The 23476-nt window shown below is 47.0% G+C and overlaps 1 protein-coding gene across 2 annotated transcripts in view; it reads left to right on the forward strand.

The window, feature by feature from the left end:
• The first annotated feature begins 2619 nt into the window (after nt 1-2619).
• The window catches only part of IL21R (interleukin 21 receptor), a 32659-nt gene continuing 11802 nt past the window's right edge, over nt 2620-23476 (forward strand). The window contains exons 1-3 of one of the 2 annotated variants that reach the window (XM_068566031.1): nt 2620-3227; nt 19318-19381; nt 22172-22274. In XM_068566031.1, the coding sequence (XP_068422132.1) occupies nt 19333-19381; nt 22172-22274 (152 nt within the window). In that variant the 5' untranslated portion in view covers nt 2620-3227; nt 19318-19332. The remainder of the gene's footprint in view (nt 3228-19317; nt 19382-22171; nt 22275-23476) is intronic. The other variant, XM_068566032.1, reaches the window with a different exon arrangement.

Raw genomic sequence — 23476 nt, forward strand, 5'->3', positions numbered from 1 at the left:
GTGTTGAGAGATCTTATTTCACCCTCTTCTGAGACCTCCTGGGCCACATTCATGAGACAGGAACTGACCCAGAGGGGTCCCTTAAGGGACCCTTCCCTCAACACAGATCTATTTCTAAGGGGACTCAGGTTCACCCCAGAGGACATGGCAGCTGTTAACTTTCCATCTCCAAAAGCATCTACTTTTTAAACACAAAGGGTTAAGTTGCCACTGCTGCATCTTACCCACTCCCTAAATCATGGCTGGAGCACTCTTTTGAAAATGTAAATTGGATTAAGCCACTCCTCTGATGAAACCTCAGATGACATCCAATTTCCCTTGGAGCCAAATCTACCTTCTTCACCCCGTCCTGCAAGGTCCCAGGTGGTGTGCAGGATGTGGGACTTCCATGACTCCGTCTCCTAGCATTCCTTTGCTTGCTCACTCTATTTCCCACACTGTTCCCAAGTTCCTGGAGCGAGCCACACTCCCTCCCACCTCAGTGCCTTTGCACCTGCAGGTCCTTCTGCCTAAAATGATTCCCCTGTGGCTGGGGTATTTCTTACAATCCAGGGTGCCCCCTCTGTGTCACTACCTAGACCTCTCATCGGTTTTCTATGACAGTATAATTTGCATTTAGTTTGTCCATTACTTCTTTTTGTCTGTCTCTCCCCACCAGAATACAGGCTCCATGAGGGCCACCACTCTTGTGTATTTCTGGAGAATATCCCCACTACCTAGCCAAGGGCATGTTCAGTGTTGGCGGGTAGAAGGCCGGAAGGAGAGAATGGGTTGGGTGGGTGGGTGGGTAGAAGAATGGAAGAGGGGGTGGGTGGGTGAATAGGAGGGTAGAGAGAAGAATGGGAGGGGAGAAAGCAGGCAGCTGGGAGGGAGGGTGGGAAGAGGGATTGAATATCCCTGGGTTAACATACATCCAGAAGCAGTGTAGTGCGTGATCAAGAATGTAAACTCAGGAGCCCGAATGACTGAATTAAAATCTCATCTCTGCCAGCATCAGCTGTGTGACCTTGGACAAGTCACTTAACCTCTCTGAGCCTTGGTTTCCTTATCTGTAAAATAGGGATGATGTCCATGATGGTAATAATAACTACCTTCTCATGTTATTCTGAGGTTTAAGTGAGGTGATACACCTTTAAAGTCCTTAAAACCCTGGCACAGAATCAGCTTTCAGCAAATATTAGCTCTTTTTTTTTTTTTTTTTTAACTACTCCTTCTCTTGATCTTTCATCCATGGTATCAGAAAACTCACCCTGAAGGTCAAGAGAAAGACAAAGAAAAGCTGGCTTCCTCTCAAGAAACGTGCTCCAGAGAATACAAGTTATTTTGGTTGTGAGGAAGAGAATCTCTTTAGGGCAAACTTCTTTTGAATCGGCCACAGGGGAATTTGTACCAAGTTCCTCAGAAACAGCTAGAAAAAAAAAAAAAAAAAAAAGAATAAATAACAAGATGCTTTCTTTCTCTGGAGCGGTCATGTGGCTTAGCTGCAAATTGTTTCCCCAAAATGAGTCAGGTGGGGAGAGATGGAATGTATGTTTGAGCCAACCTGTGTCATTAAAACAGCACAAAACAGCCCCCATCCACCCTGGTAACATTTCAAGGATGAAATGTTTGGGCCCATTTCCACGGCCTTAGGAATCTGATCCACCCAGGTTCAAATCCCAGCTCTGACACTTCTTTGCTAGTGTGACATGTCACCCCTCTGAGCCTTGGTTTCTCCCACTGTAAAATAAATAGGCATAATCTTATTTGCCTCACAGCGTTTGTAGAATAAATGACATCACCTAGTGCCTAAAAAATGCAAGATACTAATAGTAGTGGTTGTGATAGCACCAGCTTTTTGAGGCTGCTGGGTGAACTTGCTGAATTTTGCCCCCAGGTTTCATAAATGTCTGCAAGAGACATCTGACCCTCTCACGGGCCCTTGGCTTGTCAGCAAGACAAGAATTCTCTTGAGAATTTCTGTTCTCTATTTTCTTCATGAGTTCCCATGTGTTAAATGGCTAGGTCTCCCCATTTGACAGATGGGCAAAGCGAGGCATCCAGAGGGGTGATGTGACATGCCCAAGGGATTGTCTTCTCAAAGGCACGGAGACAGCATCCTGCTCCCCGCAGCATTGCACCAGGAAGCCGGATTCAAAGGAAAAAGCCTCAGAGAGTCTGGGAGGGAGTCCCGAACTCAGACCTCTGCTGGGCCAGGCAGGCAGCGTGCAGGAGTGAAGCCGGCCAGCGTGCAAACTCCAGAAGAGGGGCCATTGCCTCTCCATGGGACCTTGGGCAGGTCTCTGGGCTCTCATGCTTCTCTCTGAGCTGAGACCCCTGGGGACCTCCCGGGTCTCGCTATGCCACCTCCTCACCCTCGGAGCTTCAGTTTCCGCAGCTGGGAGAAGCGGCGGCTCACCGCCCCCCTGCCCGCCTTAAAGGTCAAGACTGAGAGGCCTGTGGGGGTCTTGTCACCCGTCCGCAGGAGGCAAACGTCACGCCGGTGGCCCCAAATGTCTTCCTAGCGGGCGACCTTTGGTGAGCAGTGGGCCTTGCCCTGGGGCCGGGCCCCCTCCCACCTCTTTCTCACTCCCTGGGGGAGGAGCCGGCTGCTCTGTGGGCGGGGCCTGGGGAGCGGCTCACCACATCCTCCCCTTCCTCCCCACCCTGAGCACGCGGTGGGGCTGGGATGGCAGGCACCGCCTCTGGCAGACCCACTGGCGTCTCTCTGCTGAGTGACCGAAGAGCTCGGGGTCCGACTGTCTGCCTGCTTCTCCCTGCGCGTGACTGACAGCCACCCGGCTGTCTGTCTGCCTGCCTGCCTGCCCGTCTGCCTGGCTGTCTGTCTGTCTGCCTGGGTGGCCAGCTATCTCTTTGCTTGACATCTCCTGTCTGACTGGCGGGCCAGCCCGTGGCTGCTGTCGGTCCATCGTCGGTGCAGCTGATCGGTCCCTGCCCAACAACCTCTGTCTTCTGTCCATGTGTGACCTCTTTGGGATGTGACTGATGGTTGCCTTTGCCTCTGCGTGGCCCGCCTGCCCGGAGCCCAGCTGCCCTCCGTCTGGGTGACAGGTCTTGTGCTGTCTGGTAGGTGACTTGGGGCAGGTTACAGCTTCCCACCCCAGTCCCCTGCCTGTTCTCCCAGACCCCCATCCCTCACGCCAAGCCCAGCTGCCATCCCCTGGGAGCCCACCGGATTGCCGGAAGCACAGAGAGAATGGATTTCTGAGAAAGAAGTAGGACAGCAGGTAACTTACCTCTAGCTACCGCTCTGGGGGGGGGGGGGGGTAGGGGAGGAGGTACCTTATCTGCCCAGGAAGACGTGCAGGGGTCCTGTGCCCTCATCACACCTGGGGACAGTTCAGCCCAGCTCAGGATGCCTGGCGTCCCTCTCTGTGGGTCTGCAAGAGGCCCCAGGGACATAGAGGCAGAGGCAGAGGCATGGCTGAGATGACCCCCTGAGGTTGTGGAAACCAGCCTCCAAAAGGCAGGGGCTGGGGAGGGAAAGCTGGTTCCAGACTGAACATGATGTGACAGTCACCATGGTTCTGGGCAGCTGAGCCGGGCAGGGGTGGACATGAGTGTGACGGGGTCTGTTTGGGGAAGGGGAGAGGCATCGACTTTGTACCAGGTTCTGTGTTTTATCTCCTTTATTTCATCTAAATCCTTTAAGATGGGTTGGTGTGCCCATTTCACAGATAAATACAGGTTCTGAGAGGTAGAGTGATTTTCCCAAGGTGACTCAACCAGTACGTAGCAGGGTCGGCAGGTGACTTGGAGGCTGGTCCTGCCCTCCACGTGCTGTCTCCTCATCTTTCTCATGAAAACACGGCGGATGCGCCGATGCTGAGAGGCAAGTCGGTTCTGTGTGTGCGGAGGAGAGGGGAATGAGGAGACTCGGGGAGGCTGAGCCTTGAAGGATGGGTTGAATTTTGACTTGGGGAAAAAAGGCGGAAGGAAGAAACAGGCAGACACACTCCTGGCAGAGGAGCAGGTGAGTAAACGCCTGGAGGGGAACTTAGGATGCAGAGGACCCAGGGCAGGGGGGACATTAAAAAGTCAGGGGCTGCTCCGGGGAGGACATCTGCTTTCCCCTGGGGGAAAGTGTGGGGGTTTCAGAAGCACATGGTAGAGTGGGGAAAACCTGGTGGGTTCAAAATCCAGCCATGCGGCTTCCTGGCTGGGTGAACTTGGGCAAGTTACTCTGCTTCTTCTAGCCTCGCGGAGCCTCGGTTTTCTCATCTGTGAAATGGGGAGAATGGCAGCTCCGTCCTTGTAGGGCTGGTTGTGAGGATTCGAGGGGATGAAAATATCAAAGCTGCTGGCTGGGGGCCTGCCCAGGAAGGGAATTTGCATCATGAGGTGGCTGGAGCCTGTGGAGGAGAAAGGCCAGTGTCCAAGAGCCATGGAAGGTGCAGGGACACACTCGGGAACGTGCAGTCAGTCCCACCTCCCTCAGCCGCCTGGGTTCTGGTCCTCCCGGGGCCAGGGCTCAGCATGCAACAGGCGCGTGAAGCTCTCCCATCATCTCCCCAACACCAGGTGAGGCTGGTGGCCTCATTCAGCCCATTTCACAGATGAGGAGACTGCCCCTCAGTGAGGAGAAGCTTGCCCCAGGTCAGCTGTGACCATAAGACGCAGAGCTGGGTTTGGAACCCCAGGGTGACAACCTGCTGGACAGGATGACAAAAAAGCAAGAGTCATAGGCCTAGGGCACCTTCTGAGAGGGGCACTGGATCAAGGGGGCTGGGCAGACCCCAGAGGGGGAGCCCCGATCACCTGTTCCCCATGGTGGGGTCAGCAGAAGCCCTAGTCTTGCCCGCCCCGCACCTGGCAGGGAGTCTGGATACTCACATCCCCGCAGTGGAGGAAACTAAGAGCCCTTATGTTAGGGTGTGGCCAAGACCCCGGGCCAGGAGAGGCAGGTGAGCCAGACAAAGGATGTGCCCCAGGTGCTGCAGGCTCCCACCTGCCCATCGAGGAAGAGAAAGGGGTTGGAGGTGGGGACTGGAGCCCAAAGGGGCTTATAGGCAGAGGAAGGGGGCTTGCTGGAGGAGGGGGCCAGTTTGAGAGAGTAAAGCAGGCAACCAGAAGCTTTGGGAGGGACCAGCTTCTCCACAGCATCAGGACCACCCTGGGGCCTGATAAATAAATGAATGAAAGGAAGGAAGGAAGAAAGGGCATCCTTCCTCCCAGCGAGGGGAGCCAGTGCCTTCAGAACCCTGGCAGGCCAGAATGATGGCTCAACTTTTCCACACAGCTGGGAGGTCTCCACAATCAGCTGGGGAGCCCTGGATCTGGCTCATCACCACACTACCGATTGTGATTTGGGGCTTTGAAAACAGTCAGACCCAGGTTCGAGTACCATCTCCATCACTTAGTACCTGTGTGACCTGCAGTGAGTCACTTAACCTCTCTGAACCTTTGGTTTCCTTATCTGTTATATGGAAATAAGGATGCCTATCTCGGTTTGCTGTGAGGTTTTATTCAATGTGTATTTATTGAGCACTGTCCTAGGTCCTGGGGATTCGGTGGTACACAAGACAGAGCCAGTGGCAGTTTGAGGGGAAAGAGCTTAGCAGTGGCTCACGAGAAATAGCAGCTACTATGTTTTACTTTAAATATCATTGGTAATAATCGTCTTGTTATTATCCAGAACACTTGGTGTAGCTTCTGGCTTATACTCAGCCCTCAATAAATGATCATTCTATGATGATTCTACTCCCCCCTTTCTCAGATGGGGAAGCTGAGGCTCTGAGAGGGCTGGGGGTTTCCTAGGGTCACCCAGGGAGTCATGTACAAGCAGAGGGAAGAAAGCTGTGAAGACAAGGGAACAAACACTTCCTCGGGGGGCGGGTCTTCCCCCCCATCACAGCCCCTTCCTCCCCCGCTTCTCCCTTCCGTGCCTTCTGCAGCACCCCAGCCCCCAGGGGCAGGGGAAGCAGGGCTGAGAGGAGCCCCCAGGTTCGTGGCTCACAGGTGGCACTGCCCCCACTTCTCGCCCTGGCTCCCGGCCAAAGGGACTTTTTACGACAGCTCAAATGAGAGCTCTGAGTAAACTTGGAACTTCTGAAACAACCTGACAGTATTCCCCGGGGTGTGAGCAGAGGTCCCTCTGAGGGCCCCCGATGGCCAGGCCACCTGCAAAAGGGCCCTGGCCTGCGGGTCCTCACAGCCCCTGGGAAGGATCTGGCCACTCATATCGTCCTGAGTGAGGTGGGGCAAATGCACCAGCCTGGCTCCCTGCTCAGGCCCTGGCCGCTTCTCGCTCTGTGACCTGGGCAAGGCTCTGGGCCTCTCTGGGCCTCTGTTTCCTCATCTGCCAAGAGGGCTTGATGATGTAGCCTGGGACGAGGGCCTGCAGGCTTTCTCCAGTATGAACCAGTAACCCCCAGTCTACTTGGGCCAGGGCCAGGGCAGGCTGATGGGGGCGTGCTGGGCAAGGATGGGATAAAGGGCAGGTCGCCAGCCCCGCCCCCCCAACCCACCCCAGCCCCCCACCCCCGCCTTGTGACCTCAAGCAGCCCTGGTTCAAAGCATCCTTTTTTCTCTGCCTTACAGCCAGCCCCTCCTGGTCAGGGGGCGGGGAAATGGGACTGGGGTGAGGTGTGGCTACGGGAGCCCAGGGAGGTTGCACAGTCTGGGTGGGGTTGCCTAGCACAGTGAAGGGCAAATAGAGATGGCACAGGCAGGAAGAGTTTGCTGGGAGTGGGGCATGCGCCTCAGCTGGGAGAGGTTGCACAGGCTGGAGAAGTTCCCGTAGGGAAAGGCCAGTCAGGCTTGGAGAGGCTGCGTGGACGGGGATTCATGGCCCGGCTGGGAGAGAGAGACAGACTAAAAGATTCCACAGGCTCAGAGGTGGGACAGGCTGGGAAGGCCTTTCCCCTCATGTTCAGCTCCTACTGACGAAGCCGTCATCACAGGGTCTTGGCACACCTGTCCTCAGACACCCCCAACCCACCCTTTGCCACCGTCCCCCTCCCCAAACTATGTAAAAAGCAACTTGCAATACTCACACACCTACAGTGTGCCCAGCACCCGCCTTAGGCTCCCTCAGCCAGGCCAGGGCCACTGCCCCCATTCTACAGATGAGGAAACTGAGGCCCAGAGAAAAGAAGAGCCCAAGGTCCCACTATGAGTTAGAGGCAGAGCCTCCTTCTGGATCCAGGGCCACAAGGCTGGTTCTTCCCCAGCCTGAGAGCTCCGCTTTAAGAACTCGCTGTGTGACCCTGGGCAACCCAACGTCCCTCTATGACAATTTCTTGCTGCTAATCTGATGACAACGGTCACGGTCACTCAGACCCTGGGAGTTGAGGGTGTTGCCCCGGGTGGGGGGAAGTTCCTGAGGACAGTGACAAAGTGGATGGAGAAACCAAGACCTCTTGGGGGCTGCCTTGGGGCCTGCTCCTTGTAGGACTGGACACAGCAATTTGTAGCCTCTGTCACTCATTCACCGTTCTTCAGCTCCTTGTTAAGTATCTGTTATGTTCCATGCCCCGTTCTCCGCACTAGGGATGCTGTGTGAACAAAATAGGTAAATTTCCCAACTTCTGGGAGCCTGTGCTTCAGGATAGAGACAGGTCATAAACACGAAACCAGGAACATTTGCTAAATGAATGCTAATATTACAGTTGCCAAGAAGGAGACAAACAAAGGGGTGTGTGGCACCCAGAACTGCAGGGGAGACGCATTTCAGACAGAGACTGGTTGCCTCTTTAAGGAGGCAACATTGTAGCTGAAACCTGAGGATAAGAAAGCAAAGAAGCAGGGGGGAAAAGTGTTCTAGGTAGAAGGAGTGGCATGTGCACAGGCCCTGAGGTGGGGGGAAAATGTTGGAGTTCTGGAGCTTTTATCCTTATCAAGTGCATAAAGATCCTCAATGCACTGAATTTAAGAAACAAGAGTCAAAAAGAATAAGATTTATCTTTGTGGAGTGTACAGTCTATATGAGTTTCTACATTGAGGGTAAGCTTCAAAATCCACTATGATAGAAAGCATCTTCTTGCGTTTCGTCACTCATGTAACGAATGCTTTGAGCACCTACTGTCTGTCAGGCACTGGTTAGCCACTGCCATTCAGCAGTAACCAAGCAACACGTGGTTCCCACCTAGAAACTGCTCAGAATGTTGCCAAAAACACCATGAGCAATGTGCTCTGGTGGAAGGATGGACCCCAGAGGAAGGAGTGACTCATGCCTTGGAGAGGTCAAAGATTTACAAAGGAGACGACATTTGAACTGGCTTTTGAAGCCTGAGTAGGAAGCTGATAGACAGCCAGGGGGAGCAGAGAGTTCCGGTGGCTGAAACAGCACGTGCGAAGGTGTGAGAACCAGACGAATGGGGATGTTGTGAAGATGTCCAGATGTCGGGGATCTGGAGCACCTGGAGTCCGGGATGAAGACTAGGGGCAAAGGGAATGTTGGGGGGCAGATCCTGACATGTTTTGAATGCTGGGCTAAGGAATTTGGGGCTTTCTCTGAAGGGCAGTGGGGAGCCATGGAGAGACATAGCTGGAGTGAGGACTGGGCTGGAGGGGCCACAGCTGGAGGCAGGGAGGTCAGGGAGGAGGCCAGGAGGAGGGCAGGTGAGCAGAAGTCCTTGGAGACCAGGGATAAACTAGGAGCCCTTTCTTCTGTGTTCTCTCTCGGGAAGTCCCTCAGTCTTGACACTTCCCCTTCTGGTGACCTGTTGGGTCTTGTTTCTGGCACTGCTGGGGAGTCCCTCTTCAACAACCTCATGTCTTCTTGGTCCCTGTGGAAAACGGGCCATTTTACTTTTACCACACCCCTCACCGTTCACTTTCAAGCCCCAGTCCCCACCTGGGTCACATTGGAAATGGTGACCGACTTAAGGATCTGAACGAGTCCCATTCCTGAATCATCAGTGAGGGAAAGGAGATACAGGGGAACCAAGAACTTGGGTTCTTTCCAGTTTGGGGAGGTAAATAATGCTGCTGTGAGCACTCTGGTACATGTCTGCTTGTGTACATGTACATTTTGCTCTTTGGTGCATAATCTAGAAATGGAATTGTTGGGTCTCCTGTTCAGCAGAAGTTTTCCAAAGTGGTTGTACCAATTTACACTCCTCAGAGAAACTTGAGTAGAGATTGAGAGTTTTGATTAGTTCATATCCTTTTTAGCACTTGGAATTGTTTTGTTTTGTTTTTTTCATTTTAGTCATTCTGGGCTGATGTGTAGTGCTATCATATTGGGATATAAATTTGCACTTCTTTGATAAGTAACGATTTTAAGCCTTTTTAACATGCTTGTTGGCTGTTTGGATGTCCTGCTTTAGGAAGTGTCTGTTTAAGCTTTTTGTCCATTGAAAAAAAAATTGAGTTCTGGGTTATTTATCTATAATTGTTTTGTAGGAGTTCTCTCTCTATATGTTGTATATAATTATATACATAGTTTAACATATTATATATTTATATACAATTATATAAAATATATAATTATATGAAAGAAACTATAACAGATATAGATATAATCTCTCATTTCAGTTTCTTTTCCATTCTTTTTTTTCAATTTGTCTTTTTGTTTGTGTCTTTTATAAAAGTCAAAAATTTTCTGAATTCAAAAGGTACTTCCACTGGAGAAAAAAAATGGAATTACAGTGTGACCTATTATTGTCTCCTTTTTTCAGAACAATAAAACATACCCCAATTTAATGAAGGTAGTTTACTCCATCAATCAAGCTATCTTCATCAACATTTGGCAATTTATCTGACACCTCAGTATATTAATCTGTTATTGCCTGATGCATATTTTTATAGATTTTAGACTTATGCACAAGGTAATTGTGCAAGTATTTATTTCCCTTTTGATAAGCTATCTGGGAAGATACTAGGACACGAGAGGCGTGATTTGTTTACCACATATTCTACTTCTCCATACTTTAAAAATTTTTTTAAATAAGGAAAATAGTACATAAATTTTGCAGTGTGGCTTATGACTTCTTAAAATGAAACAAAGTTGGCTCTTAAAATAGAGGTCAAAATTAGCATATGAATGTTGATACTGAATCACGTTATCAGTTGATTTCTACAAAGTTACTTAATGTACATTCTACTTTGTAAAGGTAAATTTATCAAAATCATACATTGCTATGTAAAATTAATATCCTCTCTATAATTGACAGTTTATTTTATGATTTAAAATTCTCCCTAGTTTCAGTGATGGTGATATAAAGTTCAAAGTGAGTATTTTAATAAGCTGTGTCATTGCTTTTAGAGAAAATGCATTGTATTCAAGTTGCAATATATTTTAGTTTCTGCAGCATTATTCAGTCTTTATAAAATTGCTGAAAACATGTTTTTGTGTACTTTTGACATACTCTTTGAACAAAAAGACAGAGGCAAAGCTAGAATAAATACAATACTCAATGTTGGTGTAGCATTATAATTTATGGAGTAATAGTCTGTTCATGAAATTTAACTACACTGAACAAGACCCTCTGAGCTTATGCATTGCAAGTACATACATTAAAAAAAATTTTTTTTTGCTGCTTTTTTGGTGTTGTTTTTGCTCAATAATGCACCACATTTTTTTTTTTTTTTACCTTTTGACCCCCTTCACCTATTCCTCCCACCTCCCACTCCTTTCTTCTGGCAACCATCAACCTGTTCTCTGTATCTATGAACTTATTTATTATTATTATTTTTGGATTCTACATATAAGAGAGATCATACAGTGTTTATCTTTCTCTGTCTGGCTTATTTCACTTAGCATAATACCCTCGAAGTTCATCCATGTTGTTGTAAATGGCAAGATTTCATTATTTTTCATGGCTGAATAATATTCCATTGTATGTATATTCCACATCATCTTCATCCATTCATCTATTGAAGGACACTTAGGTTGTTTCCATATCTTGATTGTTGTAAATAATACTGTAATGAACATAGGGGTGCAGATATCTTTTCGAGATACTGATTTCATTTCCTTTGGGTATATACCCAGAAGTGGAATTGCTGGATCATGTGGTAGTTCTACTTTTAATTTTTTGGGGGACCTCCATACTGTTTTCCATAGTGGCTGCACCAAATACATTTCCACCAACAGTGCACAAGTGGTCCCTTTTCTTCATATCCTCACCAATACTAGTTATTTCTTGTCTTTTTGATAATAGCCATTCTAACAGGTGTCAGGTGAAATCTCATTGTGATTTTGATTTGCATTTCCCTGATGATTAATGATGCTGAGCATTTTTTTCATGTACCTATTGTCCATCTGTATGTTCTCCTTGGAAAAATGTCTATTCAGATCTTCTGCTCATTTTTAAATCAGATTGTATGAGCTCTTTATATATTTGGCATATTAGTGCCTTATCTGATATATAATTTTCAAATATTTTCTCCCACTCAGTAGGTTACCTTTTCATGTTGTTGATGGTTTTCTTTGCAGTGCAGAAGCTTTTTACTATGATGTAGTCCCACTTCCCTATCTTTGCTTTTGCTGCTTTTGCAGCCTACTTAGAGCCTACTTATTTCTTCATAATTCAGTCTTGGCAGGTTTTTAGGAATTTATCCATTTCTTCTACATTATCGAATTTGTTGCTGTATGATTATTCATAGTTGTATCTTATAATCAATTTTACTTCTGTGGCATCAGTTGTAATGTCTCATCTTTCTTTTCTGATTTTAGTTTTTTGAATCTTCTCTTTCTTAGTCTAGCTAAAGGTTTGTCAGCTTTGTTGATCTTTAGAAATATATTTTTTATATTAGTCTCAAATTCAGTGCCCTTGTTTAACAGTTATTATCTAACAGTTTATCTGTTAAGTATCTGGACTTTTTAAGGTAATATCATTCCAATCCTTATAGTTTTCTAATATTTATAAATTTATTTATTTTTCTTGCCTTATTGCATTGACTAGGACCTCCAGTACAAGACATTCTTACCTTTGTCCTGCCCTAGAGGATAAAGTGTTCAATATCTGACGATTAGGGATGTTAGTTGTATATAGTGTGTGTGTGTGCGTGTGCACACGCGTGTGTGCTCCTTATCAGATTAAGAGTGTTCCTTCTATTCCTGGTTTCCTGAGAGTGTTTTAAAAATCATGAATGAGTGTTGTAAATTATTAAATGTCATAATAAAAATTATTAAATTATCGTATAAAATTTCTTCTTTATTCTGTTTATGTGGTGAAATAGATGACTGACTTTCAAATGTCAAACTACCCTTGTATTCTTGGAATAAACCTCATGTGATAAGGATGTATAATTTACTTTTGTATATATCATCAGATTTGATTTGTTAATATTTTGCTTAGAATTTTTGTAAGTATATTTATGAGAGAGATTAAACTATAATTTCACTTTATTTTAATGCAAAGTGTTGGTTTCAAGGTTACGTCTTTAATTTCAGTGATTAGTTCATACACTTAATAAAAATACTGAGGTGTTTGGGATTAAGTGTAACTTCTTATTATTTGTTTTCCTTTTGTCCTATCTATTCTTTGTTCCTTTTTCTTCTTTGTCCCATTTTTTAGATGAATAAAGTTTTAAAAATTATTAATCTATGTCTCCTGTCTATTAGTTTGTTATATTTTCTTTTGTGACTCTTTTAGTGTTTTTCTTAGAGATTACAGCATGCGTAATTGATTTTTTTTTTGGAGTCTACCTTTATATTAGTATTTTTATCACTTCCCAGACAATACAGTGACCTTTAACTTTATTCACCCCTTCTTATCTTTGGGGTATCATGGTAATGTATTTTAATTCTGCATATTGTTTAAACTTCATAAGATATTGTCATTATTATTTTCAGCAATCAATAGTATTTATAATATTCTATTGCTCTTCATTCCTTCCTACAGTGAATTGCTTCCCATCTGAGATTATTTTCCTTTTGCCCCCAAAATTCACTTTAATATGTCTTTTGATGCAGGTCTACAGGTGACAAATTCTCTCAGCTTTTTTTTTTTTTGGTATAAAAAATAAAGATTTATTTTGCCTTCATTTAAAAAAATTTGTAATTAAGATCCAATTCACATACCATAAAATTCACTCTTTTGAGGTACACAATTAAGTAGTTTTTAGTATACTGATAAATTTGTGCAATCATCACTACTATCTAACTACAGAACATTTTTATTGCTCCAAAAACATCCTATACCCATTAGCAGTCACTCCCTATTCCCCCTCCCTCCAAAGCTCTAGCCCTTGACAACAACTAATCTACTACCTGTCTATGGATTTGCCTATTCTGGACACTTCATATAAATAGAATCATACGATATGTGCCTTTTTGTGTCTGGCTTCTTTACTTTGGATAAATTTTCAAGGTTCATCCGTGTTGCAACACGTATCAGTAATTGATTCATTTTTATGGTGGAATAATATTCCATTGTATGCATAGTCTACATTTTGCTTGTCTATTCATCAGTTAATGAACATTTGAGTTGCTTCCAGTTTAGGGTTATTATAAGTAATGCTGCTATGAACATTTGTGTAGAAGGGTTTTTTTGTGAACATATGTTTTCAATTCTTTTCGCTATATACCTAGGAGTCAAATTGCTTGGTCACGTGGTAACACTATATTAACTTTTTGAGAAACTGTAAAACTGTTTTGCATAGTGGCTGCACCATTTTACATTCCCATCAGCAATGTATAAGGGTTCCACCCTTATATCCTCACCCACATTTTTTATTTTCCATTTTTAAAAATAGCCATCTAGTGGGTGTGAGGTGGTATCACTCCGTGGTCCTTATTTGCATTTCCCTAATGACTAATGATGATAAGCATCTTTTCATGTGTTTATTGGTCACTAGTATATCTCATTGGAAAAATGTCTATTCAAATCTTTTGCACAGTTTAAAATTGGGTTGTCTTTTAGATCTTGAGGGTTCTTTATGTATTCTGAACACTAACAAATATATGGTTTGCAAATGTTTTTCCCATTCTGTATATTGTCTTTTCACTTTCTTGATAGTGTCTTTTGAAGCACGAAAGTTTTAAAATTTGAAATAGTTCAATATATCTGTTTTCCTTTGGTTGCTTGTGCTTTTAGTTTCATGTCTAAGAAACTACTGTCTAATACAAGGTTCTGAAGATTTACACCTGTATTTTATTTTAAGAGTTTAATAGTTCTTCCTCTTCATACTGGGCCTTTGATCCATTTTGAGTTGATTTTTGTATATGGTGTGAAATAGGAGTCCAGTTTCATTCTATTTCCTGTGGATACCCAGTTGTATGAGCACCATTTATTTTATTTTATTTATTTATTTTAATTTTAAAATTATTTTATTTTACTTTTGGCTGCGTTGGGTCTTCATTGCTGTGCGCAGACTTTCTCTAGTTGCGGCGAGTGGGGGCTACTCTTCGTTGTGGTGCGCAGGTTTTTCATTGCGGTGGCTTCTCTTGAGCACATACTCTAGGCGTGCGGGCTTCAGTAGTTGCAGCATGTGGGCTCAGTAGTTGCGGCGTGTGGACTCAGTAGTTGTGGCGCACAGGCTTCAGCAGTTGTGGCGCGTGGGCTCTAGAGTGCAGGCTCAGCAATTGTGGCGCACAGTTGCTCTGTGGCATGTGGGATCTTCCCGGACCAGGGATTGAACCCGTGTCCCCTGCATTGGCAGGCTGATTCTTAACCACTGTGCCACCAGGGAGGTCCCCCATTTATTTTAAAGACTATTCTTTTCCCCCAGTGAGTTGTCTTGGCACCCTTGTCAAACATCAATTGAATGTAAATGTATGACCTTTTTTCTGGACTCTCAGTTTTAGTCCATTGATCTATATGTCTGTAAATAAGCCAGTACAGTAGAATCTGTAGCTTAAGGTTTCCTGTTAGTTTTGAAAAATTCTTAACCAGTATCTCTATTATTGCTTCTGAGTTATTCTCTCTCTTCTTTTTCTTGACTCCAAATACATTTATGTTAGACCTTTTCACAATGTCTCATGTGTCTCTTTTGCTCTTTTCTGTATTTTTAAACATTTTTTTCTCTGCATGCTTCAATCTGTTCATTTTCTACCAATCTTTCAGTTCACCAATCCTATCTTCTGATTTTCTAATCTGTTCCTTTATCCATCTATTAAGTTCTTATACATTTCAATTATTGCATTTTTCAGCTCTAGAGTTTCTACTTTTAAATAGATGCCGTATTTCTGGTGGAATTTTTGAACGTACTGATCATAGTTATTTTAAATCCTGTCTCATAAGGCCATTTTCTGAATCACTTATCGGTCTGTTTCTGGTTTTGTTTTGGTTTTATCCTCTTGGCTTTTGGTCATTTGGTACTGTTTTCTGGTTTGTCTTATCAATTTAATTCAATGCTGGACATTGTGTATGAAAAGTATGGAGGCTTTAGATGAAGCTAAGTTTTTCCAGATAGGTTTTAATTTTTTTTTGTAGCAGACATATAGCATATAGGCAGATCATCTTGATGCAGTGAAGACTGAACTATTTCTGATTTTTCTTATTCCCAAGGCATAGCCTTTCCTGAGTAACTGGGTATTTATCAGGGCCCGTTTTTCTTAGACTCTGATTCTTTCCTTAGCATTGTGAAACTGACAAAATCTCTTCTTAGCCTTTTAGCCTGTTACCAGATGCTTTCTGCTAGGTTTCCTGGAATGTAACTCATTTGCAATGACTTGGCAGATTATTTGAGGGGACATTGCATGCAGAATTTCAACACATTTTCCTTCTCTCTGGCACCCTGGCCTCTCAAGTACTATCTAACTTGGTTGCTTTCTCATGCTTTCTAGCGGTTTTTTTTCTCCTCTTGTAGTTGTTCTTAGTGAGAGGGTTACTCAGATACCAGCTCCATCATGGCCAGAAGTGAAAGTCCCCCTTCACATTTTATTTTATAAATCCAAGATTCACTTACATTTAAAATGTTATGAAATAGTTTGGACATACAAAAAGGTGTAAAGAAAAACATAATCAACACCCATGGTAGCTTCACTCAGTTTTACCAAACTGTTGAGACCCCTGGAGACCCTCACCTCATCACATCCCCTCCTTGTCTACGCTATTCAAGATTTGATGTTTTTCATTCCCTTGGATTTCTCTGTATATTCAGGACACATGTATATTCACCCAAACAATATATAGACCTGCTTTACATGGTGTTAAGTGTGACACAGATGTTGTTATTATGCCTCTGTTCTCTTCTAATTTTTCTTTTGCTTCAGAAAGAGTCATTTGCTTTGTGGGTTTTTTGGTTTGTTTTTTGGTTGTTGTTGTTGTTGTTTTTCTGTAAGAGTCATTTGCTTTGTTGTGTGAAGCTATGATTCATTTTCACATTGAGTGATTACACCATAGTTTATCTTTCCATTCTCTTGCTTATGGATATTTAGGTTGTTTCCAGTTTTTCAATATTAAAATCAATGCCACTATAAACATTTCTGCCTATGTTTCTTGTACACATGTGCCAGTGTTTCCTTGGTAGGATACCTCACAGTGGAATTGCTGGGTCTTAGGGCAAACACTTGTTCAGGTTTATTAGACCATGCCAAACTATTTTCCAGACTAGTTGTATTAATTTACATATCCACTAGCTGTAAATGAGAGTTCCCATTACGTTGTGTCCTCAGCAACATGTGATGTTGTCAGACTTTTAGTTTTTACTAATCTGATAAAATTTAAATGGCATGTTATTGTGGTTTTCATTTGCATTTCCCTGTTGACTGTGAAGTTAAGCACTTTGTGTTCTCCATAGCACCTGCTTCCATTTGACTTCCTCCCCCCAGTCTTCTCCACATCCCCAGACTCTCCTGAAATTTGGCCAACTTTTAGTCTGAAGGACCACAACCTCAGAAGTCATTTCTAGGCACTGGAGCCTGATGGCTAAGCACCAATTTAGGGCGCCATCCCATCCAGGACTGCGCTGGAGTGCTTCACAGGCAATGATGCATTTAGTGCCTACAACAAAGATAAGAAAACAGAGAATCAGAGAGGTCAGGAACTTGCCCAAGGTCGCCCAGCTGGCACCTGGCAGACTCCAAGCCAGGTGTTCTTCACTCCTCTGTAGGAGGCTGCAGGGCACCCTCTGTCCTTCACTCAGGAAGCACACCTGCTGGTCTGGGTGCATCTGGGGAGTAAGTTGCTGTTGCCCTCAGGAGTCGGCTGAGTGGGAAGCCCCATAAGGGGTGGATTCAGGGCAGGGAGGGCAGTAGGACCGGGAGGCGTTCCTACTTGGTGCTGTGGAAACAGGAGAAGACGTCATCATTCAAGGCTGATGTTTCCCAGAATTGAGTGGCTTGTTTTAGATGGTGTTAAATATCCCTGGGCCCCCTAGTGAGAGAGTGAGACCTTTTTCAAATTTCTTTCTATCCTCTGATGAGGGAGGGGGTGAGAATCTCAGCTTGATGCTAGTATGTCTTCAACACCTCTCTAATACTCTTTAATCTCCCTTTTTAAACAAAGGCAAACTAGATCTCCAACTCATCAGAGTCTTTTTTTTAAAATAAATTTATTTATTTTATTTATTTATTTTTGGCTGCATTGGGTCTTCGTTGCAGCACGTGGGCTTCTCATTGCAGTGGCTTCTCTTGTTGCGGAGCACAGGCTCTAGGCGCACAGGCTTCAGTAGTTGTGGCACGTGGGCTCAGTAGTTGTGGCTCTCAGGCTCTAGAGCGCAGGCTCAGTAGTTGTGGCCCATGGGCTTAGTTGCTCCGCAGCACGTGGGATCTTCCCGAACCAGGGCTCGAACCAGTGTCCCCTGCATTGGCAGGCGGATTCTTAACCACTGAGCCACCAGGGAAGCCCCATCAGAGTCTTAAGCAGGGAATAGTATCTGACTAAAATTCAATTATTGTCTTTTGTTTTCCTTGTATTTAGTTTTTACATTTCACTGCATTTTGTTTTATGGTAAGTTGATTGTTTTGTTTAAGAAACAGTTATATAACACCTGCTATATGCCAGGCACTGTTTCAAATGCTTTACAGTCATTGACTGGGGAATGATACACAACTATGGGGAAAAAATACACAACTATGTGCATTATTGCTTAGCTTGAAGTTGGAGTTAAATTTTTAATAGGGTTTGTTTATAGAAAATACATTAAATAAATAATAGTACACATGATCTACAAATATGGCCAACTTTTGGAAAATGAGACATTTGGGGACCTCTTGACTAGATCACTCAGGGAGTCCATCCATTCTGGTGCTTTAAAAGCCTGTATCCATCACTGTTTCTTGAGTGTTTATGTGTCAGGGGCTATGCCAGGGGCCCAGTGATTCTATAAATGGAGTCTTTGAATCCTCACAAGAATCCTGGAAGCAGGCTTTACCATCTTTACTTCTAAGGCTCAGAGAGGGGAAGCGACCAGCCGAGAGCCACACAGCTGAACCTCTCCGTGCCCTGCACCACTGCCTGCCTGGTGACTTGTTAGGGAGCTCAGAGGAAGCTCCTGGCAGGGCCAGAGTAGGCTCTGGGGGAACCCAGGTTCAGGGATGGTGTCCGGAAGAAGCCATGTGTGTGACTTGGTCCCTGCACGGGTCAGCCCTCTGGGCTCCTGTTCCAGCTACACCCCTGTCCATGGGATCTATCTGGGTAGGGTTCTTGGGACCCACTGGCTTCTGGCTGGTACCTCCCCAAGTAGACACAGAGCTGGGGATGCAATGGACAAAGTGCCAGCAAGAGCCTGGCATTGCCAGCCTGGTGGGTTGTTCTTCTGCCCAAGGTACCGAAGTCCGCTCTTCCTGGACAGGCTGACTCTGGTCTCCAAAGAGGTCTCTTCTCCATCTCATGCAGATCAGGGTGTCCAGGGCACCTTCGTGTGGTCAAGCTGGGTTCCCCCGTGCTTGCTGGTGGGCTAACCCAGGGGAGCTCTGTATTTGGGTCAGAACCCTCACTATTGGGCTAAGCTTATCTTAGGTATGCAGTAACTGTCTCCTTTGTGGGCTAATCTTGGATTTGTTACTCATTAAGAAGCCAATTAATTGGGCTAACATCAACATGGGGGTTTCGTAAGAAGGAGGACTCAAGATCGCTGCTCCTCAAATACCACTTTCCAAGCCACTTTCCCCTCCCTGCCTCCCTCTTTCTTATCTAGATGGATAAACGTGCGCACATCGTGCTACATCAACAGGCTTAGCAGGCGTGGACCAGCAGTGAGCTCTTCCCCCTTTACATCCCCCTCTCATTTGTGATGGTGCTGGGGGCCCAGGCAGAAGTGGGGAGACGTGGGGAGGGATCCAAGGGGCAAAGAAGCCACTTCTAAGGGACAGGAATCCTTGGGGGCAGCCACGGGCTCCTCAAACTCTTGTTTCTCAGAAACAAATCCAAGAAACTGAGGCAAGTCTTCCAGAGGAGGGATGGGGACCAGAGGCAGGATGTTCAAGGTCCTTTGGTCCCCAGGCCCCAGGCCCACCTTCTCCCTGTGTGTCTCTTCCAGGCTCTGGCAGGCAGCATGCTCTGCGGCTGGGCTGCCCCTTTGCTCCTGCTGATGCTCCAGGGGGGTAAGTAGTTGCCCCGTGGTGTGTGGGTGGAGAGCGGCCGGGCTGACCTTGTGGGCTCCAGGGCGGGGTAGAGGCCACGGGGTCAGAGTCTGTGGCATCTGTCCACTTGCGGCCGACACAAGTCCAGTAGCCATCTCTGCATTAGCCAGAGCCCATCCCACCAGAGAGCTCCACTGTCCAGAAGTGAGTCCCACATGGCCCAGCCCACTGTCCTGGCCTCCACGTCTCACTGGCCGGGGAAGGGGGGCGGGAGGATGAGAGACTTCATCCTTCTTCTCTCTGCCTTGGCTGGCTCCCACTTCTCAGAGTGAGGAAGTCCTGCCTGTGGTCTAACCTCAGTTTCTCCTCATCTCCTAGGAGATGTTTCTCAACAATCACTGGATCCACTGCCAGCACAGATATTCCCTGGGTGGGGGAGTGGCTGTGGAGACAAAAGTAGCCAAAGCCTCAGAAGGAAGCCCCGGAGGACCAGAAGATGTTGCAGTCAGAGGGAGAGATGTTTGAGACCCGAGCAGGGAAAGGCCAGGTGTTAGACTTGGGGGCGCAGTCAGGGCTGAGAGATCCAGGAAGCCTTCCCAGAGGAGGCGGGACGCAGCACACAGGCTCGAATGGGAGCTGGCCTGGGGGCAGGGGTGCCCTCAGCCGCCACTGTGCTGACTCATAGGCATTTGACTCCGGTTTTTACCGGAAGACCCAAAGCCTCAAATAGCTCCATCAGGAAACAGATATCAGGCTCCTTTATTTTCCCTTTCTGAGTGGTCAGCATCCTGTCCTAGCCTCTAAGGGCCTTTGGGTCACCCGCTGCCTCTCCCCACCCCGTGGGCACAAATAACAAGCCCCTGCTGTGTCCCAGGGGCCAAGCATCCTCATTCCCTTCTCCCGACAGCCTGTGAGGTTCAGAGAGGGTGAGAGGCAGGTCCACGGCCACACAGCCGGGCAGTGGCAGAGCTGGGATGGGTTCCCAAATCTGCCTGATTCCCGTGGTCTTAACTGCTTTTATTGGGTGAGTGCCACGTGCAGGCAGCGTGGGCTGCACCGGCGTGATATCATCTAAATACCTCCCCACCCCCTCCGAGGGGCCAGTGTCTCCAGCTTACAAATAGGGACTCAGAGCAGTCGTGAGTCATGTGTGCACTTTTCATGGCTCCCACTGCCTCCCACACGCTGTGATAACCCTGGGCGGGGTGGGGGGTGGCCCGGGGGCTCTCTGCCCAGGGCTCAGGGTAGTGACCGGTGACAGGGTTTTTACTCCCTCTGGTCCCTGATGCCACCTCCACACTAGTTCAGGGACTACTGTCCCCTCTCCAATGTTTCATTACAAGTTTGGGACAAACCCTGTCCCTTGGTGGCCTTGAGTCTACCTAGGAAAGGCAGCTCCTCTCCGAGTTCTGGAGCCCTGAAAGAGAACAGCTAGGCTACGATGAACTCAGAGAGGACACAGCCACGTGGGTTTTGGTCCTGCCAGAATCAGTCCTCTTTTCTCCGCAGAGTATCTGAACTGGCCGCTCTGTGTCCACTGACAGGCCCTGTGCCCCTCCCCGAGGGAAACTTCCTCCTAGAACAGGATTCATTTCCACATCTCAGATCCCTTGGTAGTGGCTGTCTGGAGCCACTCAACTGTGTTGAGAAGGATTCTGAGGCCACACCCAAGGGAGTGAGTGCCATGATCGATGAGCGGTGTCTGCCATGTGTGTGGATGTGAAGAACCAGCACAGATTAGATTTTGCCTTTCCTGGGTCTCATGAGCCCAGACCAAGAGCGAGACAAGAGGTGTAGCCCAGTCTCAGAGCTTCAGTGTTCTCATTTGTAAAATGTGATGGGAGTAGAAATAAAGGATGTTTCCAGTGACAGTGTTCTTGACTGCAAATCCAGCTTCTGACCTAGATGGAGACCCAGGAGGAATGTACTGCTACCCCCTGGATCTTCATTAGTCAAGGAAAAATAGGAAAAAGCCACTAAGAACGAATCCATTTAAAAGGGGAACAAATTTCTGGTAAATAATGGGGGGTGGAGGCAGGGGGAATAGCAGCGTTGGCACTTGATCTTACAAAACAAAGCTAAACTAAAACTTATTAACTGGATTTTGTCGAACATTTTTAGCACAAAGTAAAGCAATTAATGTTGGAGTTGGGAGATTATCCAATCTTCCAATAAAATTGCCTGAGGGGGACCATACCTGTGTCACTTGGTTGGTGCTGGTGGCGATGGTTTGGGCAGTAGGATAATACAGACATCTTGGCAAAAGTATCCAAGGGCTTCTCAGTTTTCTGAAGGTTTCTTGCTCCCTCGAAGCACTGCCAGGTCACCGAGGTCCGTGTCCTGTCTTGGACCAGCTGCGGGGAACAGAGGGAGCATGTGGTCTCTCACTGACCACATGAATCCCTCTCGCGGGATGTGCAGGTTCCCCCGGCAACCGGGGAGTTCAGGACACACCACCTTGAGAGGGAGGCCGGCCAGGAGGGCTGCTGACCTGGTGTCTGGACACAGGGCTTGTGGGGAGGGCGCTGGGTGGGGACCCGCTTAGTTTATGATGTTTATCGTTAAGAGAGTCTTGTCTCCATAGCCAACCTCGCAACTTTGGGGGCTCAAAAATAGAATTCTTAAGTGGCAAGGACCCCCTTGCTCCAGGACTTTATCTTAGTGGCCCTAGGGTTGTCATATTCATCCTGGCCCTGGGACCCCTGCTTCCCCTCATCCTCCAGCCCTCAAGGGGCTGAGGGGGTGATGAGCTCTGCTGCCCCCGACCGGCCCCCCCCAACACCAAGGTTTCTGTCTCCCTTGACCCTCCAGCCTGCGGCTGCTCAGACCTCGTCTGCTACACCGATTACATCCAGACGGTCACCTGCATCCTGGAGACATGGGCCCTGCACCCTGGCACGCTCACCCTCACCTGGTAAGTGGCCAGGCCTTGCCAGCCTCAGGGATGCTATTCAGGGTAGCCCTGCAGGGCTGGGGTGAGGCAGGACTGCCAGAGGCCACAGACTGAGTTGGACCTACTGTGTGCCTGGCAGGTAGTTTAGCAATAAAAATAATGGCTGCCACTTCTGGGGACTCTCTCAGCACTTTCACCAACAGCATTTGGTTTCACCATGAGCTGAGAATCACTGACCGTGATCTGGGACCGTGAGCTGGGAATCACTGTGCCTATCTTACAGATGCCCATGCAGGACTCACGAGACTTGTCCAGTGAGCAGGGCTCCAAAGACCATACTCTCTTGCCCACACAGGCCAGACTGTGGTTTTGAGACCCCAGGATGACCAGACTGCCACATGATTTTTTTGAACACTGAATACATGCCCGGCATCCTGCTACACTTCACATGAACCATCAATTCCCATCCTCACGATTATTACTCCCGTTTAACAAACGAGGACACTAGGGTTCAGAGAGGTTATGCAGTTTGCCCAAGGTCACACAGCCAGTGAATGGTGGAGGTGAGATTCAAACACAGGCAGTCTGACTCCAAGATTCATGGGTCCCTATTGTTAAAGAAAAATTTTTCATTGCACTTGTTTTTTTTTTAAAATAAATTTGTTTATTTATTTATTTATTTTTGGCTGTGTTGGGTCTTCGTTTCTGTGCAAGGGCTTTCTCCAGTTGCGGCGAGCGGGGGCCACTCTTCATCGCGGTGCGCGGGCCTCTCACTGTCGCGGCCTCTCCGGTTGCGGAGCACAGGCTCCAGACGCGCAGGCTCAGTAGTTGTGGCTCATGGGCCTAGCCGCTCCGCGGCATGTGGGATCTTCCCGGAGCGGGGCACGAACCCGTGTCCCCTGCATTGGCAGGCGGATTCCTAACCACTGCGCCACCAGGGAAGCCCCTGCACTTGTTAAAGAATGGTAAGGCAGACTTTATTCAAGACCATAATGATCGGGCTTCCCTGGTGGCGCAGTGGTTAAGAATCCGCCTGCCAATGCAGGGGACACAGTTTCGAGCACTGGTCCTGGAAGATCCCGCATGCCGTGGAGCAACTAAGCCCGTGTGCCACAACTACTGAACCTGCGCTCTAGAGCCCGTAAGCCACAACTACTGAGCCCACGTGCCACAACTACTGAAGCCTACGCACCTAGAGCCCGTGCTCCGCAACAAGAGAAGCC

This window comes from Eschrichtius robustus, chromosome 16 (assembly GCF_028021215.1).
Source record: "Eschrichtius robustus isolate mEscRob2 chromosome 16, mEscRob2.pri, whole genome shotgun sequence".
In the NCBI taxonomy this organism is placed as follows: domain Eukaryota; kingdom Metazoa; phylum Chordata; class Mammalia; order Artiodactyla; family Eschrichtiidae; genus Eschrichtius; species Eschrichtius robustus.